The 19,516-nt window shown below is 48.8% G+C and overlaps 1 protein-coding gene across 4 annotated transcripts in view; it reads right to left on the bottom strand.

The window, feature by feature from the left end:
• Positions 1-2,384: 2,384 nt before the first annotated feature.
• Positions 2,385-19,516, bottom strand: part of RARG (retinoic acid receptor gamma) — a 112,051-nt gene continuing 94,919 nt past the window's right edge. For all 4 annotated transcript variants that reach the window (XM_035099600.3, XM_088661258.1, XM_035099610.3 and 1 more), the window contains 7 exons: positions 17,083-17,231; positions 14,927-15,068; positions 10,646-10,806; positions 8,608-8,784; positions 7,549-7,753; positions 6,747-6,905; positions 2,385-4,937 (listed from right to left, as the gene is read on the bottom strand). In XM_035099600.3, coding sequence (XP_034955491.1) covers positions 4,738-4,937; positions 6,747-6,905; positions 7,549-7,753; positions 8,608-8,784; positions 10,646-10,806; positions 14,927-15,068; positions 17,083-17,231 — 1,193 coding nt within the window. In that variant the 3' untranslated portion in view covers positions 2,385-4,737. The remainder of the gene's footprint in view (positions 4,938-6,746; positions 6,906-7,548; positions 7,754-8,607; positions 8,785-10,645; positions 10,807-14,926; positions 15,069-17,082; positions 17,232-19,516) is intronic.

The following is a 19,516-nucleotide window of genomic DNA, read 5'->3' as shown; positions in this document are numbered from 1 at the left end:
AAAAGTCCATAACTGGAGGTGCCGTTTCTGTGCACATGCGTGGCGCAATAGAGCACTTCTGCACACATGCGTGGTGTGCACAGTGTGTTTATGTGCATGCGCATGCAGCGAAACCCGGAAGTATACAATTCTGGGTTTGCCGCGTTCGCAACCCGAAAGTTACGTATCCAGAGCAGTACGTAACTTGAGGCTCCATTGTATGTTGGAAGCTGCCCAGAGTGGCTCAGCCAAGCCGGTCAGACGGACAGGGTACAAATAATACTATTATTATTATGGAATAGAACATCCCTATTTTCATCAGAGAAATGTTGAAGGGTATTCAGCAGAAGTGCTCTATTGCGCTGTATTCAGTTATTACATTTATATTTCAGATGCTCCTTCCACCTGTAGCAACACGTTTTGCTTTGTAAAATGTACCTTAGCTCAACCTAGAGATGTTTAACGTGGCATGTTGCCAGCCATCACAGCAACACTGCCACCACCAAGTGGACAAATGGTAAAACTACACCCATGTTTGCCTGGAGGTCGCAATTCAATCACTCTCTGTTTTGTGCTTATTGCAAGGAGCTTGTAGCAGGAGAAGGGGGGGGGGCTTCTTGTGCACAAACTTACTGCAAAAGTAGTGCACTTATGGCTACACATTTCAGGAGGATGGAAGCCTGCAAATCAGCTGGCAGATGCTTTTTCACACTGCGAAGCAGAGCAGGAAGGACTCGGAATTGTTTCAAGGGTCCTCCAGGTCTATTTATTGAGCATCCATCCCGATTTGCTTGCAGAAGGCTAACACAGAGGTTAGACATGGGCTCCAGTGTGCTCCTGCCAGCTGGCTTTTGAATCTGTGCATGCATGAGCTGCCCTGTCATTTCTTGAGAAATGCTTCTGTTTGATGCATTGCCCCTGAAAGCAGCTTCCATCAGAAAGGAAAGGGGCATTTTTGCAGTGTCAGGAAAACCAAACAGGTAATGTGCGCAGGCTGGAACCACCCCCACCCTTCTCTGCCGAGTACAATGTGCAAATATCACTTGAGATTAAGCATTTTATGGTGCTAATCTGTAAATTTGTAGGGTTGTTATACAGCAATGAGCTTTTCTCCAGATTTGCTTGTGGGGAGTTTATATGCTTTTCGGTTCATCCCATACTTTTAGTGCATTTTCTCATTAAGTTTCCTAAATACGAAGGTTTTTTAAAAATAAAAATAAATGGTGGATTTGTTTGCCTAGGACACCACAGCGGTTTAATTATGCAAGCCTAAAGTTCCGCCATGGGACTGAACCCTTCCCGCAAAATACTGAGAGCCCCATCAATACTTTGCTGTGTCCATGCTGTGTTCTCCTCAAATAACTGCTGTTCCACACTTTCTCCCCATTGAGGTTTCGTCAGTTGTTTCCATGAATAGCTGTTGCTCAATAGGTCTATCTTCTAGGACAGCGTTTCTCAACCGCTGTTCCGCGGCAAACTAGTGTGCCGCGAGACACTGGCTGGTGTGCTGCGACGTGCGGCGACGAGAAGGGCGATTTGCATTGTCACGTGCCTGGCGGCCGCCAATACCCAACACTAACACGCTGGAAAGCAATATTTCTCCTCCTCTTTCCCAAAGCTCAGTGCAAACGAGCCTGGCGGCCGCCAATACTTAACACTAACCCGCCGGAAAGCAATATTTGGCAAGTGTTTCTTACAGTCATAATTATGATATAGGGCGGCACAGAGTTAAATTTTTCAACTTTTTTAATGGTGGTGTGCCTCGTGATTTTTTTCACGGAACAAGCGTGCCGTGGCCCAAAAAAGGTTGAGAAACACTGTTCTAGGAATTTTGTCTCAATCGACCTAGCTCAAATATGGGGAACCTGCCGACCTCTATAAGTTTCTGGACTCCAACTCCCATCAGCCCCCAGCCGGCATGGCCGAATGTCAGGGATGATGGGAGTTGGAGTCCAGCAACGTTTGTAGTGACACAGGTTTCCCATACCTGACCAAGCTGGACACCCTATACAGAAATGAAAAAACACCCTATACAGATATGAAAAACATTAATTAATAAACACCCACCTTTTCAAATCGTAGGTGTTGGAATCAACCAAGAGGTAAGCCTAAGCCTTGCTGAGATATTGCTTATTTAGAAAATGTTCTAGGCTACTGTCAGAATGGGTTGCTAAGGAAAGCAGAACTATTATGAAACAAAGGTTATGTAATCCAGACTTGCCTTGATCCAGAAATGGATGGCTGTTGTTTCAACCTCTGGTGGTGGGTCTCAGAAAAAGCTGCTGTTCCACACCACACCAGGATCCAAATTCTAAGCAGTTTTTAAAATTTGGAGCAGGGTTAAAAAATACACAACAGAGACCCAAGCACACACACTGAGAGACAAATAAAATTCAAAAGCCGTGTTTTTGAGTTTCTTTCACTTTATTTTGCAAAAATAGAAAAGTCCCCTCTTCTGCGGCACAGCTGGGAGTGCGGGGGCAGGAGAGATTCCTCTAAAACACCATGGAAAGCTGGTCTGTAAACATCACGGAAGGGCTTCACCCTCTTCTCCATCCCGCCCCACAGCAAACAGACCCCATCTTAAGGCCTGGGGCATTTATTTCATTAATTCGTTTTATTTCATATTGGCAGCTTAAAACGACTGGGGGAAGAAGCCAAGGCAGTTCTCGGCAGAGCCTCTTGTTCCTTTTTTGGGGGGTTGCGCTGTTCCACCCGCCTCATCGCCTGCTCTGGGGTGGGGGTGAAGGTGCAACTCTCCGTGCTACCCACCCCCCTGGTGTAAACATAGGCAAATAAATAAATCTGCCAAAAGTCTTGTCCCATTCATGGCCAGCAAGGGGCAGCAGAAGCTTCAGCTCTCGTTCCCAAAGCAGCAGAGGGGAGAGGCTTAGAAAAGGGTGGGCTGCCCTCTCCCCTCCTTCCCCCCCCCACTGCAATGGGGGAGTTGCAAACTCCTGCAAAGGGGGGGGGGAGGTGCTGCCTCTCTTTCTCTCTCTCTCCCCCCACTGATGAAGCAGACCTACGGTAGGGTGAGATGGAATCGCAGCTGCTAATGGCGAAACATCAGCAAAAGCACCCCTCACTTCTTGTAGTGTTAGGGTTTCGTTCATTTCGTGTTGCTAGGAGCACAGGGAAAGGGGAGGTGGGAGACGCTTTCTGCAAGTCTTTTGCCCTCTGGGGAGGAAAAGAAAGAGCATTTGCAGTATCCCATATTTGGTCCATTGGAGCTGTGGAGCAAAGCAGGTCTCCTCCCCATCTTAGGCCTTGGAGAGGGGAAACCATGCTTCCTATAGCAGGAGTGACCCGTCCCTTCCCCTTTATCAAAGTGCTGGGGAAGCAAACTTTGCCAGTTAAGGTAAACAGTGCCCCACCCCCTCCCCGCCAGGTCCCCCTTTCCACACAACCTTAGCAGAGAGCAGCTGGTTCTCGCTGGGGAGGGGGAGGTTGTGGGTAAGGGGGGAGCAGAGGGCCCTGAGGGACAGGAAATGGGTTCAAGTCTGCAGCTCTGGCACCCCCGACCCTCACCCTTTTCCTCAATATCTTTGGTATCTAGTGTCCTTTGGGGTCTGTTTCCCAGAATCCTTAGCACCGGGGTCAAAAGCATCCCAAGCGAGAACAGAGACAGCAAGCCACGCCCCCCTGCCGCCCCCTCTGCCTTGGGAGGGGGGGAGGAAGGAAGGACTGCTGCCCCTCTTCTCCCCCACCCCCCCTTACACACATGCACACCTGCTACGGGATTGATTTCTGCCCCAACAATAAAACATAAGCACTTTATACAGCTAACAAAAAACAAAAAAAAGACACCCTCCCCCCCCCCCGCCCATGAAACTCACCTCCCTCAAAAACAAAGACTCCACAACCCCTTGGAATCCACAAGAGATGGTCATGAACATACACACATACACACACACACACACACACACACACACGTCCAGAAATCCCACAACAGGGATATATGTATGCTGAAATCCTGGCTTCCCTCTCCCCATCCCACATAGTCATTGGTCCGAGATCCTTGTGTGCATTTGGGGGCAGGGTGAGATGCGGGAGAGAAATGTCATCCCTCTGCCCGCCTCCAGAGACTAGAATAAATAGTGTCCCGGATGCCTGGGTTCCTGGCTTGGGAGGGTACAGTTCGCATCCAGCCGGGATGGTGGACCGGGTCGTGAGGGAGGGAGGAGGCCAGGAGTGTGGTGTGGTGTGTGTTTGGGGGCACACGTTGCAGAGTCTTTCTCTCTCGGCTCTCGAGGCGCCCCTCTTCCCACAGGCAGGAGTGCGAGGGGGGGCGGATTGCACAGTGGGAGCTCCTCCCGTTTTGAAAGGAGAGGTCTCCCAGTCCCAGCCCCTTGGGGGCTTTCCCGGGTCCCGGATATTTGGCTTGAGGGCGCCTGACACAACTGGACGGGCGGCCTGGGGCTTTTGGCAAAGCTCTGGGGTTCAAGGGGCAAAGGCGAGTTTAGAATATACATCCAAGGGCCCTGCAGGGGGAAAGGTTTAAGGCAAGAGGCATCCAACACCGCCCGAGAAGTCACCAAACACAGCCGAAGAGGGGGGAATGTGGAGCCTCCCTAGTTGGTCTGGAGTGTTGCCGTGACACCCAACTCCGGCGGCCTGCAGGAAAGGCCCGAGTATTAAGGCAAAGAGTCCTGGAGGAAATGGGCAGCGGGAAGGACGGAGGAGATAGATGTGAAAAGGGTTTTCTTTTTTCCCTTCTCCCAGCCTTTCCTAGCCTAGATCCTGGCTGTCTTTGAGATGCTAGGGGGCCGCCTCCTCCTCTTCCTCCTCCTCCTGGCTCTTGGCATCTGGAGGGCTTTCCTCAGAGCTGGGGGGTTCTGCCAGTGGTGGGGGCTGCGACAACTCGTCTTCAAACATCTCGGGGTTTTCCAGCATCTCTCGGATGAGCGGTGGCATGGGACCAGGGATCTCCATCTTAAGGGTGATGGCTCGTTCGGCCCCTGTTTGGGGGAGAAGAGGGAAGGGAGGTGTGAGATGTAACATCACAAAAGCAGTCAAATATAACATTTCCTGTTTGCCCAGAGTGGACACACAGGGGAATGTTGCTCCAGCCAGGAGGACTTCCTGTCACACCTGGTCTGGAGCATCCTCCCCCTGCATGTGACCAGGTAGGTGGGTGTGACCCTGGCAGACCCTATAAAGGAGCTAGTCATGCAGCCATTTTGCCTTTTTCACCTTATCCCATCTTGATGCCTCAGCACATGGGTTCATCCCTCACAAAGGATGAACTCACACCTTTCTCTGTAACTGTAACTAAAAGCTAAAGTCTGCCTTCAAGGTCATACTGTGAACTGAATGTAAGTAAACCTTATCATTACAGTTGTACCTTGGTTTTCAAACAGCCTAGTTCTCGAATGTTTTGGCTCCTGAATGATTGAAACCTGGAAGTGTCTGTTCTTTTTCAAACGTTCTTTTGGAAGGCGAATGTCTGACGGGGCTTCCGTGGCTTCCGATTGACTGCAGGAGCTGATTTGATTTGGAAGTCAAATGCTTTGGAAGTCAAACGGACTTCCGGAACAGATTCCATTCAACTTCCAAGATAGGAGTGTACACAGTACTTTCTAAAAGAAGACTGTTGTGTCATTATTGTTTTTAAGAGGGAACTAACGAGGATTTACCATCTGTACAAGCCAGACTGGATTGTTTAACTCAAATGGTTCTAACGAATCTATCAACTACTTCATGCTATGTACAGGGGAATGTGTTCGGCTTCTAGCTCACTAGCGTGGGTGAGGAAGGATAATATTTAATCGATATATCCTTTCCTACTATCCTCAACATTCTCACAGGAGGAAAGGCAGTCATGAGACCTGGGTGGAGTTTCCCTGGCAGCAGAGATGGCGAGAATAGTTGCACCGCAGGGCACCACTGCTACATGCTCTTCTCTAGCGCTACTGCAAGCGCATGGAAGGAATTGGCATGTTCTCGCACACTGGTAAGGCAACTGGCCAGCTGTGGGCAAAATCTGTAGATCTGTAGATCAGGAGATTTCTTGTTGCTCCTGGAAGAGGTAGGTGCCGGGATGTGGAGGAACCAAAGGTTTGCGGTGGAGGAGATAATGAAGGTCCCCCCAACATCCCCCTTCAATGCTGCGATTTTGCTGGGGAGGAACCAAAGGGAACAGAGATCCCATAAGCTCCCATCCAACACTGAGGATGCTATGGGCAAAATGGGGAGGAGACACAAGAGAACAACGGTTCCTACACAATGCCTGGAAACAGAAAATGGCTGGGGTGACAACGAATGTGCCACGAGTCGTTGGTTCTCGGTAATGTTTTGAGATGCCTAAGATCAGCACAAAAAAATGTGTAGCTATATGAAGATGCTTAGTCTGCACTTAGCCAGCTGCCAGCCCTCTGACTCACAACCAGTCCAACAAGTGCATCTGGCTTTGAACTTCCTCTTGAATCTAGAATCATAGAATTGTAGAGTTGGAAGGGACCCTAAGGATCATCCAGTCCAACCCCCTGCAATGCACGAATATGCAGCTGTCCCTTAGAAGGATGGAACCTGCAACCTTGGCATTATCAGCACCATGCTCTAACCAACTGAGCTATGCAGGCAGCCTGACGGTAGGGAAGGGAATGGAGACAAAACTAGAATGTGTAGGCTCTGGCTCCACCTACTGGTGGCTGCCTTGCCTTCTTCTGCCCCACCAATTCCAACAGCCACCAGCCACCATGCATTCTCATCCAGGGTGCAATTGCTCGCCCCCTTGCCTATGTGGTTGATGATGGGCTTGTGCTCACCTTTGGTGCTGATCCCCCGCAGGTCAGTGATCTTCATCAGCATGCGGGGGAACATGTAAGGCTTGTTGGGTCGACGTCGGCGAGCGTAGATCTTCAGGGCTTCCAGAAGTGGCTCTTGTAGCTTGTCCACTTTCTCTGGCTCTTCCAGGTCCATTCGATCTGGGGACGAAGAGACAGGCAGTGCTGTTTGTTTTGTTGATTTTGATTTTGTCTTTTGAGTTCTTTGTCGAAAGGTGGGGCAGAAATGCAATGTCAATCCATCAGGAAGAGGTTACTGCATTGCGGAGGTTGGAAAGACAGCCATGTGGGATTCAGAAACAGGCATGTTCAGCACATTAAACTGGGCCGTAATGCCAAGCATGCAACCATTTAGAATTATACAAATGTATATACAAATTACTGATGTGATTGTTCTAGTAGAAGATTTTGGCCTTTCTAGTTATAGACCAATGTTTCACGAAACTGGGTCTCCAGTTGTTTTCTGGACTACAGTTCCCATCATCCCTGACCGCTGGTCTTGCTAGGTAGGGATGATGGGAGTTGTAGTCCAAAAACAGCTGGAGACCCAAGTTTGGAAACACAGCTGTATACTTTATGCTATTATTCTAGGCTTTCTGCTGATACAGATGTCATTTCCTATCCTTTCCCTGCAGTGTTTTAGAAATCTTACAAATTACTGGTTGCTTGCAAAGTAGAACTATCAGCAAGAACCAGACCTCAAAAAGGTCAACAGGCTCCCTTTGCCAGCCCCTAAAGACAAGGCTAATAACAATGCCTGTGGAGGTTGCAGCATGGCCACTACCTCCACAGATGAGGCAGATGGCGCTGAGCAGTCCTGTTTCTGTGTCGTCCATCTCAAGAGGCAGCAGCTGCCCAGCAAAGGCAAAGACCAGGTCCGTGAGGGGCCCAAATCCAGCATTGTGCATCTGGGTGCGGTTCAGGGTCAGCCCATCCGAGAAGGTCATGGTGTCCTGCTCTGGGGTGTAGCGGGTGCAAATACGGAGCATCTGCAGAAGGTGGAGGGGAGCACAGAGAAGATTGTCAGGAAGAATGTCACATCTAGAATGTCCTCTTAAGTGGGGCAGCAATAAAACTGCTAGCACATTTGCAAAGCTAAGTTGGGTCTGGTATGGTTTCAAATTGCAGGGGGTTGGACCTGATGACCCTCGGGGATCCCTCCCAACTCTACAATTCCATGATTAATAAGGGAGAGGTTCTCACTAGAGGCTTATCCATTCTCCCTCTTGTCCCACTGCTTTCGCCCAGGGGGAAACGATCTTTAGTGCTCAATTGGAGCAAATGGCAATTCGGGTTTTCTCTGGACTGACGTTTGCTCTGGTTTAGTATTTAGGAGTGGGCCTTTCCTGGGAATGAGGAAAACTGCTCGGATCCATGCTTTCTAAGCACGGGATGAGCAGAAGTGTGGATGAGCCCTAGGTCTGCAAAGAAGGTTGCAAGCCGGTGTATTAGGTGCAGAGTTCAGTGTCCTGAGAATCTCAGCCTCTCAAGTGAGCTTCTTGGCCTTTAACCCCCTACGACGATAGGCTCAGAAGTGGTTGGAAGATGGCCAGGGAAACCTCGGCAACCAGAGACAGAGCTGAGCAAAATTCCCAGCACACAAGAGGGGGCTTCAGCACCCTGCCTTACTCCTTGCTCTTCTTTGCAATTAGCAGAATCAGAACTGTCTGAGCACTTGCTTAATTTTGCACCATTTCAGACAACCCTGCAGAAAGGGGTGGGCGAAGCTTTGTCTTTCTCTCCATTGTCACTGTTTGCATCCCGCACTATATGCAGCCCCCTGGCAAAGGCCAGACACCCCTTCCTTCCCAATCAGCTCTCGTTGCTAACTGTAGCCCCTCACCAAGATGTCTAGGCAGGCCGCCTTGAGCAGGGTGATTTGGTCGGCGATGCTGAGGGTGGTGAAGCCTGGCAGGCGTTTGGCAAACTCCACAATCTTGATAATGCACTTGGTGGCTAGCTCACTGAACTTGTCCCACAGCCCCAGGTCCAGCTGTACTCTGTGGTCTGCGCTAGAGTTCTGGAAGAGAAAGGACAAGAGGTCAGGGATCGATAATGCTGCCTTCTTCTCCCCACCTTGCATCTTCTGTTGTGTTTGTGCAGATGCAAGAGGGTTCGCATGCTTAGCGCAGCTTAGGAGTTTCTCCCACCAGTCAGCATCTCTTATGGCAAAGGTAAGCTGACATCAGGCATTTGGGGAAATCTAATTTTTTTGTTGCTTTACTTAAGGACCTCTGAGGTTCACCAGCTTGAGCCGATACAGTGGCTTGGAAAGAGTGGTAGGCATACACTTCAACTATAGGAACATGGCATCTCAGAGTACATCTCAGCCCAGGAATTAGTGGTCAGTATCCAAATCGAGTTAACAGGTTCTCCTGGTTCCTTCCCCACCCCCAAGCAACTTAATTTGGGGGCGAAAGTTTTTTTAATTGTTGCTGTCAGAAATTCTTGCTGATCTACTGCAAATCATCTAGAGATTCCAATCTACTTTCTGCCCACCCCTACCTACAAGGAGAAGGTGGTGCTGGGAGTGAACTAGGACCTTTTGTATGTGTGGGATGCATGTGGCACTGTGGGTTAAACCACAGAGCCTAGGGCTTGCCGAACAGAAGGTCGGCGGTTCGAATCCCCGCAACAGGGTGAGCTCCTGTTGTTCGGTCCCAGCTCCTGCCAACCTAGCAGTTTGAAAGCATGCAGTGCAAGTAGATAAATAGGTACCGCTCCAGCGGGAAGGTAAACGGCGTTTCCGTGTGCTGCTCTAGTTCGCCAGAAGCGGCTTAGTCATGCTGGCCACATGACCCGGAAAAACTGTCTGCGTGCAAATATCGGCTCCCTCGGCCAGTAAAGCGAGATGAGCACCGCAACCCCAGAGTCGTTCGTGACTGGACTTAACGGTCAGGGGTCCTTTACCTTTTTATACTCTAGGGAAGCTATTGACTAGATTAGGCTTCCTCAACCTCGGCCCTCCAGATGTTTTTGGCCTACAACTCCCATGACCCCTAACTAGCAGGACCAGTGGTCAGGGATGATGGGAATTGTAGTCTCAAAGCACCTAGAGGGCCGAGGTTGAGGAAGCCTGGACTAGATGTACTAGTAAAAAAGAAAAAGGTTTATATCATATATGTACAAATATATAGCTGGGGATGAGGGGAGTTTCCCCTTAAAACAGGAAAGAATAACCCAGGGAGAACGCAATGCAAACTCAGAACAATGCAGAAGACTTCATATGCTACTAAATCATACTTAGAGCAAACCCGCTAAGATAAATACAAATTAATGAATTAACATCCCATCTTTCCACCAGTGCAGAACGCAATGTGGTTCACACCAGCGCAAGTAGAAAAATAGGTACTGCTGTGGAGGGAAGGTAAATGGCGTTTCTGTGCGCTCTGGCTTCCATCACAGTGTTCCACTGCGCCAGAAGCAGTTTAGCCATGCTGTCCACATGACCCGGAAAGCTGTCTGCGGACAAACACCGGCTCCCTCGGCCTGAAAAGTGAGATGAGCGTCACAACCCCATAGTCGCCTTTGACTGTCCAGGGGTCCTTTACCTTTTACCTACCTAGCTGAGGTAACATTGATTTCAATGTTTCAGAGTATGGCTTAGCTGAATACCATTTATCATTGTTAGTGAGGGTTACTGATATGCATGCCCTCAATGTACACAATTCAAATAAGAAATTCTACTCTGAAGGGCAAACCATTTAAACTACCCAGGTATAATATTTTCAGGGACGAGGTGTTTAGGCCCACACTTGAGGTCTGCAGGCATGGACTGGGCTAGGATGAGATGTGTCCAGTGTTCCTGTTGCAGCTTGTTGTTTTCTACAGGAAACACTTACGAGCAATAGAAGGGAGGAGAAGCACATTGCGGCCCTTACCGTTGTATATTTGCCCAGCTGGCAGAGGGAAGGGAAGGTTTCCTGGTGAGCTTTGCTGACCTTCTGGATGAGTTCTTCCAGCTCGGGTGTCATTTCGTAGCTGTCCACCACAACCTCCTCCTTCACATCTTTTTTCTTCTTGTTGCGGTCGTTCCTCACGGCTGAAAGAGATGAGGGAAGGAAGGTGAGGAGGGAAGAGGGATGGAATTTGGCGTGGGGAACCTCCCATGTTCTTATGATCTGACCCCATCAAAAAGTGAAATAAAAATCCCTCCATTTCCATCCGCAGGGAAGAGAGAGAGCCGCGGCGGTTAGGCCGAGGCAACGTGCGAGGTGGGTTGGTAGAATTTCTGCCGAAACTGTTCGCAGATGGCACTGTTGGGGATAGAGGTGCTGGCTCTCCTCCAAGATGCATCTGCCCTGGGGAGACTGCCTCGCCTAGACATCTTCTACAACACAGCCTGTGGGTGAAACCGAGGCCTCTTGCCAGCCCTCTCAGCTCATACCCAACTCCTGGCAACCTCTAGCCTCAGGTGCTGTGTTGTTGCAGTACCCTAAAGAAACATGGCGGCAGAAACTGGGCTACCAGCATCCACTGAAAACAGTTGCATGGATAGCTGCCAGCTTCTGAGGCGGTAAGTTGAGGGATGTCAATGGCGGACCAGGAATCTTTTGCCCAACGCAGGACTCGAATCCATGACACTGAGATTAACAGCCTCATGTTCTACCGACTGAGCCACTGTTGTGACTGTCCTTTAGAGTGAAGAGTGTGTAAGAAATCTTTAACAACAACAACAAACACTATCAGGTTATCTGAAGAAGTGTGCATGCACACGAAAGCTTATACCCAGAACAAACTTAGTTGGTCTCTAAGGTGCTACTGGACAATTTTATTTTATTTTATATATATTTCAACTGCGTCAGACCAACACGGCTACCTACCTGAATCTGCTTTTCATGCAAACGGTCCCAGGTTCAAATCCCCAGCATCTCCAGTTAGAGCTGGGAGAGACCCATCTGAAACCCTGAACTGCTGCTGCCAGTCAGTGTAGTAGACAGTGCTAAGCTAGATAGACCAGTATAAGGCAGCTTCCTATTTTCCTAGTAACTGAGTGCAGCCTACCTCTATAGAGCAGGGATTCCCAAACTTGGGGCTCCAGCTGTTTTGGGACTACAATTTCCACCATCCCTGACCATTGGGTCCTGCCAGCTAGGGATGATAGGAGCATAGCTGCCAAGTTATCCCCTTTTTAAAGGGATTTTCCCTTATGCTGACTAGGCTTCCTCGCGAGAAAAGGGAAAACTTGGCAGCTATGGATAGGAGTTGGTAGTACAAAACCAGCTAGAGACCCAAGTTTGGGAACCCCTGCTGTAGTGTATCTTGGGATATAAACTGATTTCACCCACCCTACAGCCGTCTTATAAAAGTCCCAAATTCCACTGAAGCAGCACGGGATTAACTTCTTGTATTCTACAGGCACTTCCCTACAAGAGAAATTTTTAAGGACAGTCTGGGGGATTTCTCGTGCTGTGGCGATTTTTAACATGCCACTGATTGAATAAGGGTTGGAAGTTATTGCAGACCCTTAAGACTGCTTACCCTCGATTCTATCTATTTCATGGCATTCATTATCAAAAGTGGCTGAAGAGTCCATTGGCTGAAACTTTTCCTGGAAATAAGTTCCATTGAATATTAACTTCTGAGTAATGGCACATAGGATTGTGGAAGTTGGAGCAAGCTTGCTTTCTCCTACTCTGGAGAATAGGACCGGGACCAATGGATTCAAGTTACAAGAAAGGATATTCCGACTAAACACCAGGAAAAAACTTTCTGATGGCAAGAGCTGTTCTCCCTCTGAAAGTGGTGGGCTCTCCTTCCTTGGGGGGTTTCATGCAGAGGTTGGGTGGCCATCTGTCAGGGATGCTTTAGCCGAGATTCCTGCATTGCAGGGGGTTGGACTAGATGACTCTTGGTGTCCCTTCCAATTCTATGACTGCACTCACAGTCCCTCACTCTCGGTGAAGAAGGCTGGTCCTTTAGGGCAAATGGAGCAATGCCCTGCCAACTTCATTCTGCATTTAGCCAGTCCTCAGCTTCCTGGCCTTCTTCCATCCCGCAATGGAGAGTGAAGCTGCATTGCTTGAGCAATGAGCTCCAGATGTGTCCAAAAAAAGAAAGCCAGAGAGACCCAGACCCAGTGCCCCCTGGGCAAGGAATCTGGAGATGCCTGCAATGATTTCTCATGAGTTTATCTTGGGCTGGCATGTGTGTGTTCAGGTGGGACGTGGGTTGGGGAGAAATTTTATACTCTTCCCTCTTTCTCCAACTTAGGGGTGCCAGGAGCAGCAGCACCACCACTAGTAACTCCCCCCCTCCCTTCCCCAGGCTCTGCCGGCACCCCTCCCTTTACCGAGAGTCCTGGGGTTGCGTGTGCACTCTCGCTGGCCTGAGCCTTCCCAGGCTGCCCTTCCTGTTCACCCCAGGATAAAGCGCCAGGGATCTGGGAACAGGATACGCCAATTGGCAGGATATACACTTTTAGCCACAGTCAGCACAATGCTGAAGGGGGTGGGGTGGGGGCTACTGCCAGCCAAGCCATAGACCTCTTAGCAGCAGCGGTGGGGTTGGGTGGGGGGACAACACACATGCAAACTGAGAATGTAACCTACTGCCACAGGGTATTTCCCCCCCCAACCTTCTCCCCCCAACACAAGCACAAGCTTATGCCTTTGCTTTCAAGGAGCAAAAGCATATAGGTTTAGCAGAAGTCTAGCTGTGAGGGTGAGCACCTCAACCCCCCAATTCCTTGTTTTTTTCTGCAACGCCCCCCCCTCCTTGCTTAGCACTAAATCCCATTTGAGTCTACATGGGATACGGGAGGGAAAGGGAGGAGGGGCTGCGCTGGCCCAAATCCCTTAGGCCATCCGTTTCCTGTCTCTGTAGTGACAACCCATCGGGATAACATTCCTTCCCCCACTCCCCAGCCAGCCAGCCAGCCAGCCATGCCCCACGCCCCTTGCCCAGTCCTCTCCACGGACCGCCTCTCTCCCTTTAAAGTGACAGGCCCTCGGAAATAAATTGCCAGGTTTTGAGACATAGACATTCCTAATTAGGGGCTCTTAAAGAGACGGTGATTAATGCGAGCCCTGGCCCAGGCCAGCGCGAAGACATGCCTAAGCAGTTGGGAGTAAAAGCAACAGCCGCTGAGAGGCTCTCTGTCTCTTGAAAGGGCTGGGCAGCTGGCAGCGCTCTTGAAAGGGACAGCAAACTCTCCACTCCCCAAGCGGGGCAGTGAGCAAAGTACCTCCCTCCGCTGGGAGTTTTGTTTGTTTGTTTGTTCCTCTGTGGGAGTGCTCTCGGAATTATTTCCCCTCCAAGGAATACACATGGAAAACGTTTCATCAGAACAGAATATCGGCAAGGCTCTTGTGTGTGCAGTTCCTTTCGCCTCAAGGAGCAGGGCTGCAAACTACAGTCTCCCGCTCATCCTGAAAAACCCACGTTGCCTTTTCAGTTCCAAGGTAAATGTTCCCCAAATGCTTTCCCTTAGGGGTGGAATGCACTGAAAAGCACCACCATGGAAGGAAACACAGCAGTGAAACCAGATACAGAAAGCAGATGGCTTTGCAGGAGTTTTCAGGCTGCAGGAGCCACAGATCCCTTCAGAAGCGCCGGACTGGGTTGTGTGCCTCCTCTTAGATGTCTCTGCGATTGTATCTTGGCAACACAGGGCTTGGCATTACAAAATTCTACATTTGATGCGCAGCAAGTAAAGTAACAGAGGCTGGCAGGAGCCACCTATGCGCGGGCCACTCCTTAAAATAGTGAGGTTCCATTTGGGACGCATGCAAATATGTGCATGCACACAGATGTGAGGATGCAGGGGGAAATGTTCCTGTGTACCCATCATCTGAACATGACATGGTCTGTGTCCAAATCCATGGGGGGGGGGAACAAAGAATCTGCCAATGGCTGTTGCCAACAAAAAACAGAATATTCGAATGACTACTTCTGCCTACAAGCAGGCAGCAGTGGTACATAAAACAGTAAGGCAGACATGGTCCTCGAACACACAGGCTGACAGTTTTCAAAGTAGATGTGTGTTACGTCTATGCCAAACAAGTGGGGAGGGGGCATGCATACCACCCCATCTGAATGGCCCTGAATGGGACCTCCCTTTGCTTTCCGTCTTGTTTTACCTATTGTAATCTCATTTACTAGCATCCCTCACACACTGCCTGCCCCCATGCTTAGAACAGGCGCCTTAGAACAGTGCTCACCTTCTTTGGACATGCCAACCTCAAAGCACTTTTGTAGGCGGCAATACTGGCAGCGGTTGCGGGTGACCTTGTTGATCTGACAGTTCTTGTCCCGGTGGCAGGTGTAGACCATGTTTTTCTGGATGCTTCGACGAAAGAAGCCCTAAAGGTCAGAGAGAGAGAGAGAGAGAGAGAGAGAGAGAGAGAGAGAGAGAGGAACAGGTGGGTGATGCAGAAGGAAACCAGTTAGATAGTTCCAAGCATGCCTCTCTCCAAGCCTCCTTTCCCACTGTCAATTGTACCAGAGGATATCCACTGCCAGCTTCTCCAAAACTCGCTGCTTCAGGTAGGACCATTTTTGCAGCTCGGAAGCTGTTTCAGATGTCGTAGCTTACCAGGGTGAATCTTCAGACCTGGCTATGACAGTATGAGTTTTGAATCTTCAAATGTAGTGACTTTTGAGGCATGGGTCCATAGACACAAATGTACATACAATTTGCAAATATGTACATGCCAGTTTAGACTTTAAATGGCACAGAAGGCAAACCAACTATTTCCCATCCGGATCACCCCCAGGTTTAAGTTCTTCGCTTAATTTGCAGCCCAAGTCAGACACCCCAAAACAGTACCTCTTTGATTCATTTACCCCCGGTTAATTTCCCAATTTATCCTGCTCCAAATCAATTCAATTCCTGTTCAGTTCCTTCCATTCCTTACACTCCATCTCCAAAAAAAGGTCACCTTTGGGAGGCAACAAGAGAACGGGCCTTTTTTGTGGTGGCTCCAATTGTAGAATGGTCTTGTGCCATCATTACATGTCTTTAGGCACCAGGCAAAAGCATTCCTCTTTACCCAGGCCTATGGCCTGTGAAAGTGTGGAGAAGAGGACTGTTATTACGATGACTATTTTATTATTAGTCTGTCTATCAGTGTGCTTTTTATTATGTGTTTTCGTTGTATTTTTATCACTGGTGTTCTGTAATGTGTTTTTAACAATTGTACACCACCCTGGGATCTTTTGATAAAGGGTGGTATATAAATTGAATGAATGAATGAATGAATAATTTATGTAATATCCTACTGATATCTCTTAATTTGACCCCTCCATCCACTGAATTCACTACCCCACACAGGAAAACACTTGGGGCACTCAGATGCGAGGCCCCCTTGTTCCTTGGCCCACCTCTGACTTTTAAATGTTTGCGTATCATAAGCAGCTGACTAGTAATGAATCAGACCTTCCGTTCTAGCCCAGGACAGTTTTTCCTGACTGGCAGTAGCAGCGACAGCTTTCCCAAAATCTCAGCCAGAAGGTCTTCCACTGCCCTGCCATTTGCGATCCTTTAACAGAAGCTGCCCCTTAAAGAGCTGGCATTTTGTAAGGGGCTGGGAAGTATGTGAACCAGGAAGTTCTGAGTCTAAACATCATCTTAGACAAGTCACTATCTCTCCGCTCCCTCAGTATGGAGCTAAAGGGCAGGGGTGGGGAACTTTCAGCCAGGGGCCCTAGATCTGTATCTCCCACTCCACCTGCAGGCCAGCTTTGAAAGGGGAGACAACAACCTGCTGGCAGGTGAATGATAGGTGCATAGTAAAAGCCCAGCTGTCCAAGTTGTGGAGCAAATCAGGGGCGGAGCAGGTGGGCATGGTTTGGGGGACATAGCCTCATAGGCCAAACGAGTCAAGCAGAAACTTTTAACTAGAGCTCTCAGTTCCAGCAACCAACCCTCAAAGGTTCCCAAGTTGGAAAACAACGCTCCATGTGTAGGGATTCAGCCTGAGCCTGACAGGTGTTAACCTGACGATCTTCTGTTCTTGGAAGTAGGTGCAGAATTTTCTGCAACCAGAAACCCCCAAATTCAACAACACAGGAGGATGCAAGTCAGCATGCATATGCTTGTTTTGCACATTTCATTTTGCTTGCATAATCTGTTTTTTTTTTTGGGTGTTGGCATGCAGCTTCAAATTCCCTGCTGCAACATTCCTTTGGACGAGGAAAGGAGGCCTGGGTGAAGCAGCCAACCCCACCCTCCTGGTCTGAACAATTGCGAGCCTGGTGCCTGCTTGAACTCGATTCTGGCAAGCTGCGCTGCAAGGAGCCCCCCTGTGCAGCGGGTTAGCCGAGGCATGCGACAGTACCTTGTGGGGTGGGGGGTGGGGAATCTCCCTTCACTCACCTTGCAGCCTTCGCAGGAGCTGACCCCGTAATGATAGCCGGATGATTTGTCGTTGCAGACGAAGCAAGGTTTGTAGACACGTGGGGGTGGGGGCGGAGAGGGGGAGCTAGGCACCATCTCCTCCGAACTTGTGCTCTGTGTCTCCACCGCTGCAGAAGGAAATAGGGAGAGGGTCAGGCAGAAATTTGGGACACGGTACACCCAAGCTTTGGTTAAAACGTATTAAAAATGTCAGCCTTTCATTTCATTTCATTTTATTAAAATTTTGTCCTAAGGAAACTTCTACTACTCAAAATTATTGTGTGGAAAGTGTGTGGGTTTGTTTGTTTGTTTGTTTTGCTACAAAACTCACATAAAGAGTCCAAGCAGCATCCAAACCAAAGGAATGTTTCCATTCCATGGTTGCACAGCCCAGGGCACTGGGGTTTCCTTCCTTTGGGGCACTACGTGAACAAAAAAGCCTTTTGAGCTTTACCAGCAAGCTATACACAGAGTCCCAAGGACCTCTTGCAGGGGTGCCCCCGAAGCCAACTTTCTGAGGATTACCAAAATAATAATAATATGGGGAACACTCTCTCTTCAAGGGTACCCCTTCTCTCCATATGAGCCTACCTGGACCCTGAGATCATCTTCTGGGGACCTTCTTCATGTGCCTCCTCCAAGAAAAGTCTGGAGGGTGGCAACATGAGAACGGGCCTTTTCTGCAGTGGCTCTCCCCATTTGTGGAATGCTCTGCCCAGGTAAGGTCGCCTGGCGCCTTTGTTATACACTTTTAGGTGCCAGGTGAAAACATTCCTCTTCAACCAGGCCTTTTGGCTGATTTGGCACCTGATGCCCTTTTAAATGTGTTGTGGAAAGGGGGAGGGGGTGTTATTGGTTTGTTTTTGTTCTTAATTCTGTACTGTATTTTGTGTTTTCATATTGTAACTTTTATGTTATGAACCGTCCTCAGATCTATGGATGAAGGGCAGTATACTCATTGAATAAATAAATAAATAAAATAAAATAATTAACCATCAAATTCTAAGCAAGAAGCTGTTAGGGCCGCACACCTCCCCTTTCCCGCTTTTGTTCCTCTCAGCAGACATGAAACCACATGCTTTTGTGCATAGCTGGCTATCGCTTGAAAGCAGCTGTTCTCAAACTGCGAGGCAGTTCACTCACTGTGTTGGAGAGCACAGGATTTCTGGGCCAGGGTGACTAGTTCCTGCAGCAGGTGGAGCTCTTTTTCTCTCTGGTGCTCACCTGATTCACACTGGGAAAGGGGAGGGTTAGGCAGGGGGGGGCAGGGATTGCATCCCCTTTGCCCCATAATCTCAACCTTGGTTGGTACTGACTTGGGGAGAGCCGCAAGCTAAAGGAACTTCAGAAGGCAGAACCGAGTCCAGAAAGTTTGAGGGATATCTTAGCATCGTGGAGCTATCAAGAGGGACAGGCGTTACAAATAACACATCCAAGATTCTGAATCTATAAAAGTAATTTATGAACTTTGGCTGCATTTCAACTCGCATTAAAAATCTCTCTCACACCCCCAAAATGCTTTCTGGCACCTAAAAGACTTAACAGATTGATTGGGGCATACGTGTTCATGAACAGAGAGCCCATTTTATCATCAGATACAAAAAATAAAATTAAAAAATCATTCATCTAGTCGTGCATCAATCATGCCTTGGTCCATGAAAGATTATGCTACAAATAAATATTTTCATCCATAATGAATGGGATATGTTGCAATCAATCTGTTAGTCTTTAAGGTGGCACATAGGTGCCCCCCCAACACCGTAAACCATTAAACTGACTCCCAGCAGTGGACAGTGTGGTGCAGTGTAAACGCACTGGCAGGAGTGCCAGATTGGCTCTGCTGGCACCTGTTTCCAGCACGCTGACCACCCAGACCTTTCCTTCCCACTAAGCATCAGTCAGGTAAGCGCTGCTGCCACGCCCACCATGCCAACCTCTGTTGATGGCCAACCTTCTGAAATCACGCAATGTTATAAATTCAGGTATATAAGCTAGGCACAAAATGGCTCCTTAAGTCCAAGGTTGCCAAAACGGAATGTGTAGTTGCCCTTTGGGGGCAAGATGGCTCTAAAGTCTTGCTTTTCAAGGGATGCACTGTCTGTGATTGGTCATCAGGTAGTTCAGATGACTACCTTGAGAAAAGTCACTTGATCCGGGGACAGTCCGGAATACTGCCCTATTCCTATCTCTTTTTCTTAATGGTGACACAGACCATTCAACGTAGGAATATTCTTCACAACTGTGAGCAGGGCAGTGGGATGGGGTAAGTGAAGACAAGCTGCAACAATTAATTATAACATTGTTCACTGCTCCTGCTCAGGCTGTACAGAAAAAAACATTTTGGTTCCTGAAATCCATTCTGATTGCAGATAAACTATAACTGATAGAATTCTACAGGATATAGTATGAGTGT

This window comes from Zootoca vivipara, chromosome 2 (assembly GCF_965207765.1).
Source record: "Zootoca vivipara chromosome 2, rZooViv2.hap1.1, whole genome shotgun sequence".
Classification (NCBI taxonomy): Eukaryota; Metazoa; Chordata; class Lepidosauria; order Squamata; family Lacertidae; genus Zootoca; species Zootoca vivipara.
This window is presented reverse-complemented; position numbering and strand designations above follow the sequence as displayed.